This window comes from Acanthisitta chloris, unplaced genomic scaffold (assembly GCF_000695815.1).
Source record: "Acanthisitta chloris isolate BGI_N310 unplaced genomic scaffold, ASM69581v1 scaffold16189, whole genome shotgun sequence".
NCBI lineage: Eukaryota > Metazoa > Chordata > Aves > Passeriformes > Acanthisittidae > Acanthisitta > Acanthisitta chloris.
The window spans coordinates 3,315-7,752 of record NW_008690962.1 but is presented as its reverse complement, the minus strand read 5'-3'; the positions used below and the strand labels follow the sequence as shown (position 1 = coordinate 7,752).

At 47.7% G+C, this 4,438-nt stretch overlaps 1 protein-coding gene across 1 annotated transcript in view; it reads right to left on the bottom strand.

Annotated features, from left to right (window-relative positions):
• Positions 1-3,234: 3,234 nt before the first annotated feature.
• CHPF2 (chondroitin polymerizing factor 2) overlaps positions 3,235-4,438 on the bottom strand; it is a 3,460-nt gene continuing 2,256 nt past the window's right edge. The window contains 1 exon segment of the mRNA XM_009082044.1: positions 3,235-4,438. This exon segment is cut by the window's right edge and continues 39 nt beyond it. Coding sequence (XP_009080292.1) covers positions 3,451-4,438 — 988 coding nt within the window. The 3' untranslated portion in view covers positions 3,235-3,450.

The following is a 4,438-nucleotide window of genomic DNA, read 5'->3' as shown; positions in this document are numbered from 1 at the left end:
GCTGTGGGCTATGCCATCGAGGCCCTTCTTGCTGTCTCACATCAACAGCATCTGTTTCTCCCAGATCATCTACCTATAAAGACTTGTCATATCATGTCCTAATCCTATACTGTCAACTTTACAGGGCTGGGACAGCTCTGGATTTTAGTGTCTAAAATAGTGGGTCCTAGACAAATTAAGATGTACACACTTTAGTACAGACGATTTATTTACAGACTTAGCTTTTTTTAACGTGCAGCAACACACCATCTTCCCCAGGCACCTAAGTTTGCACTTGAGTTTTTTTAAGACAAAATCGATGTGAAGAGCCTTACTCTGCTACACACTCTTCTCCACTGTTACCTTCATGACTTTTTTTCAGTTTTTAACATCATCTACAGATTTTATCATTAGAGGTCTTACATTTGCTTCCAAATAATCAATTAAATGTCAAACAACACTGGCTGGAGAACTGTCCCCCTGGGCACTTTCCCAGTTACACTAGAGCTGGAATAGTCTGGGGATAGTAAACTAAAAATGCCATGAGGCAAATGCTATAAAGAGGAAAGAGAACAATCAAATGTTGAATGAATTGATCCAGCATTACACCAAAAAAGACCCAAGTTGGTTGTTTCAAACAGCCTAATCTCACCTGGGAATGCAGAGTGTTGACCAGTAAACCAGAATCTCCAGCTCATGGACTGGGCAGTTTACTGGCAGTATTTCCTGCCTTTCCTCTTCCACGGAGCTATATTTTAAAAAAATAAAAGTATCAGCTTCCAGCTTCCCTCAGTTTCCTCCCAAGATACGAGATGGCCTTAAGTTCTGTGTAGCATTACATCCTTGTCTGACATGCCCTGACACAGGAGGGACTTGCCAACAACCCATTCCTGGATTTTGGGTTACACCCATCAAATCTCACTATCCTGTTTCCCATGATTCTCTTTCTTCTCTAATAGGGGCTCACTGATGATTCTCACTTGCCCTATACCATTTTAAACCCTTTTCTATAGCAGCCTATTCTACATCCCAGACATCCTCACCTGCCACATTCCCTCACAGTCACAGCAATTCCTGACAGCCAATTCCTGCATCTCTCCAAGGTCAATACTCAGCTTGGTTGCACCACACCCACTGTGCCCCTACACAGCAGATCACCATTTGCTTTGCTTGTGTAGTTTCCTACAGCACCCAGGGCCCAAGCACCAGTCCTTCCAGACATGTGACCCAGAACAATGATTCAGGGAATTCTCCCTAGGCATTACACCACACTGAAATCTGCAGTTACAAGCTCTGCATCCTCCGGCACCAGGTGGTTGTCTCTTATGCACCAGAACCTCTTTTGCATTCCAGAAAACCAGCACCCCATCCCCACGGCAAGCAGCATCAGGGGTTCTCGCTCTGTTCATCTCTGCTGTGATCCTGCCTGGCAGTTGCTGCATCCCAGGGGGCCAACATTAACCTGACTGAGCACAGGCCTGTGCTGCTCACAGGGTGACACGCAGGCCTGGGTTTGCTGCACAAATCCCTTGCCCACAGGACAGTGTCAGACAGCTCATCATACAGAAGGGCCTGTGGGCAGCTCTCAGCCCAGACTGGCCATTCTGCCCCCTATATGGCGTGGCCTGGCCTTAGCTAAAAGTGAAGCAAGAAATTCTCGTGCGAACAGCCTTCCTGTCTGACAGCAGGAAGGATGCACAGAGTTGTCTTCCTGCAATCCTATAATAGCTCACAGAGGGAGAACGTGTTCTGCAGGTGGGGTCTGCATGGCTGGGTGTGGATCAGGGGCCCTTTCAATGCTGCACTACTCAGGGTTCCCCGCATCTATGGGACATGACATGATCTACACTATTCTCTCTTCACACGTTAGCTCTAACACATCATATTTGAAATGGTACCCTACACAGTCTGAGTACCTTCCCTACTGAGATCATAACAGATCAGCACCTCCCTGCGTAAAAAACTCTTGTTACAAAACGTTTCCCAGGCAGCTGCTCTTGTTCTGTGAATGTTTGTTCAGCAACAAACACACAGTCCTGTAAGACACTGCAAAGATCTGGCTTCTTCCCATGTAAATGTAATCAAGACATGCCTTACTTGTTAAATAAGCAAATCTGAGATTTTTATCCAATTGCACCGATGTTCTCAACTTTGAATACTTCTGAAGTTTCTCTAATTTTTCAGCATCCCTTGTTATGCCAACACCAGGTCTCCACCTTGTGCTCCTCATCAGATAAGTATAGCAAATATCACCTCTCTCCTTCAGCACTGCCCCTGCAGCCACGATCGGGGTCAGTCACACTCGCTGGCTCATCACACAAACTCACAAGTTCACATCAGAGCTTTGACTTCTGGGATGTTGCCTGGAAAGATGACACTAGAAAACTGAAAAAAGTAAAAAGATTAGTGGGACCCCGATGGATTTCAAGTTAAGCATAAGCCAGCAGTGTTCTCTCAGAGCAAAGGTGGCCAACAATATCCTGGGCCACAGCAGCAGGAGTGTGGCCATCAGGACAAGGGCAATGATCTGTCTCATCAGCACAGGCGAGACACAACTGGAGTGCTGTGTCCAATCTGGGTTCCCCAGTACAGGACAGATTTGGACATACTGGAGCAAGTCCAGCAAAGGCTGTGGAGATGTTAAGCAATGGGAGTGTCTGTCCTAAAAGTGAGAACTGGGATTGTTTCTCCTGGAGAACAGGCTCAGTACAGTCTCATCCATGTGTGTATCAGTGATAAGAGTGTAAGGAGAACACAAATAGCTGCTGCTCACTGGTGTCCAGGGACACAGCAAGAGGCAACAGGCTCAAACTGAAAGGCAATAAATGTCATTTGAACATGAGAACAAACTTTTTTAACTGTAAAAGTTACTACAGACTGCAGTATACAGCCTAGAGGGATTGAGGAATGCCCATCCCCAAGATACTTAAACTGCAAACAGTCTGAAGCTGTGGAGGAGCCAAACACAGCAAAGTTAAAGTGTTTTAATAGCTTTGTCCAGCAGCAAACCAGACAAACTGTGTTTATGCCTCTTGGAAAACTGAATGCATAAACACACAAACACACAGGAAGGTGCAACAACAGCCCTGAGAGTAGCAGTCAAGGCAACTTTGTCCCAGTACACAGCTCATACTCACTCTCTCCCTGCACTGCTCAGCAGAATTGAACAGCTTTAAGCAAGGTCGATTCTACAGCTTGTCCTACATCCCTCATCACAGATGCTGCAAAGTTTACAAGTGACCACATTAGTCTGCCTGGAAAGAAAATTAAATTTATTAAAAAAACCAAAACAAACAACCCATCTTCCCCCCCCCAAAACAGCCTCTCTCCATAGCCCATGTGCCTCAGAGTGGGGCTGGGAAGGTCTTCCTCCTGCCTTGACTTCACATGCCCTTCACCCATGGCAAGGCTGGGAAGGGTGGAAAGTGCCAAGTGTTAAGGTGCTGAGAAGCTCTCGATGTTTCTCATCTCTCAAGTGCTGTTGGCCTGTTCCTGCTCGAAGAGGGCCATGGCTAAATGTGAGCGGGATGCGAGTCCTTCCAAGTTACTGAGCACACAGCGGTGGTACAGCTCCTCGCTGAGCCGTGGATTGCAGCTCCTCAGGGCATACTTCTGCACCAGCCCCGGCTCCACAGCCCTGAACAGGTGCAGACCAGAGTAGTGGAGGAAGACATCAAATACCTCCATGCTCTCCAGCACCTCATCTCGGTCCAGGATGTCGGCTGCGAGCTTGGTACGTGCTGTCATGTAGTCAGAATTGTAAAAGCAGGCCTCAGCGAAGGAATGTCTGTCAAAATGCCCATCCCTCAGGAAGTCAGTGCTGGAGGACGCCGTCTGCTCTCCACGGTACACCAGTGCGGGGTTGAACTCCTGGAAATGCACAGGGAAGAAGACCTGCCAATTGCTGATGGTGTTCATGCGGCAGCCGCCCAGGAACTCCATGTTGATTTCAGTCCAGACACTGGCCAAGAAGAACAGTGTATCCACCGGGTGTTTCTTTGAGACTATATCCATGAGCTTCACTTGTGATGGCACCTCTGTTTTAACACTAATCCATGGGATTTTAACATCTGCATAGCGTTTCTCTAGCTCTCCTACCATGGCTTTGACTCCAGCAAAAACATCCACCTGACCAACTCGCTGGGCATCGTAGGGATGATAGATAAAGAGCAAAGTCAGCAAGGCATTGTCATGCGTGTCCAGTGTGTTCATAGCAAACATATCCAGGAAGTTTGCCACAAAATCCAAATCCTGCACTGTCAAGGGAAGCACCAGTTGCACCCGTGTGGCTTCTGTCACATATGGCATGGGAATAATTTCCACCTTACTTAAGGGTCGCACCAAGCTCACTCTCTTGGCCAGAACATGGCTGTGGCCCTTTTGGGTGACAGCCTCCAGCAGCAGGTCCAGCGTGTACTCCATGCCCCGCGTGGGGTCGAAGCGCCGGTAGCCGTTCAGC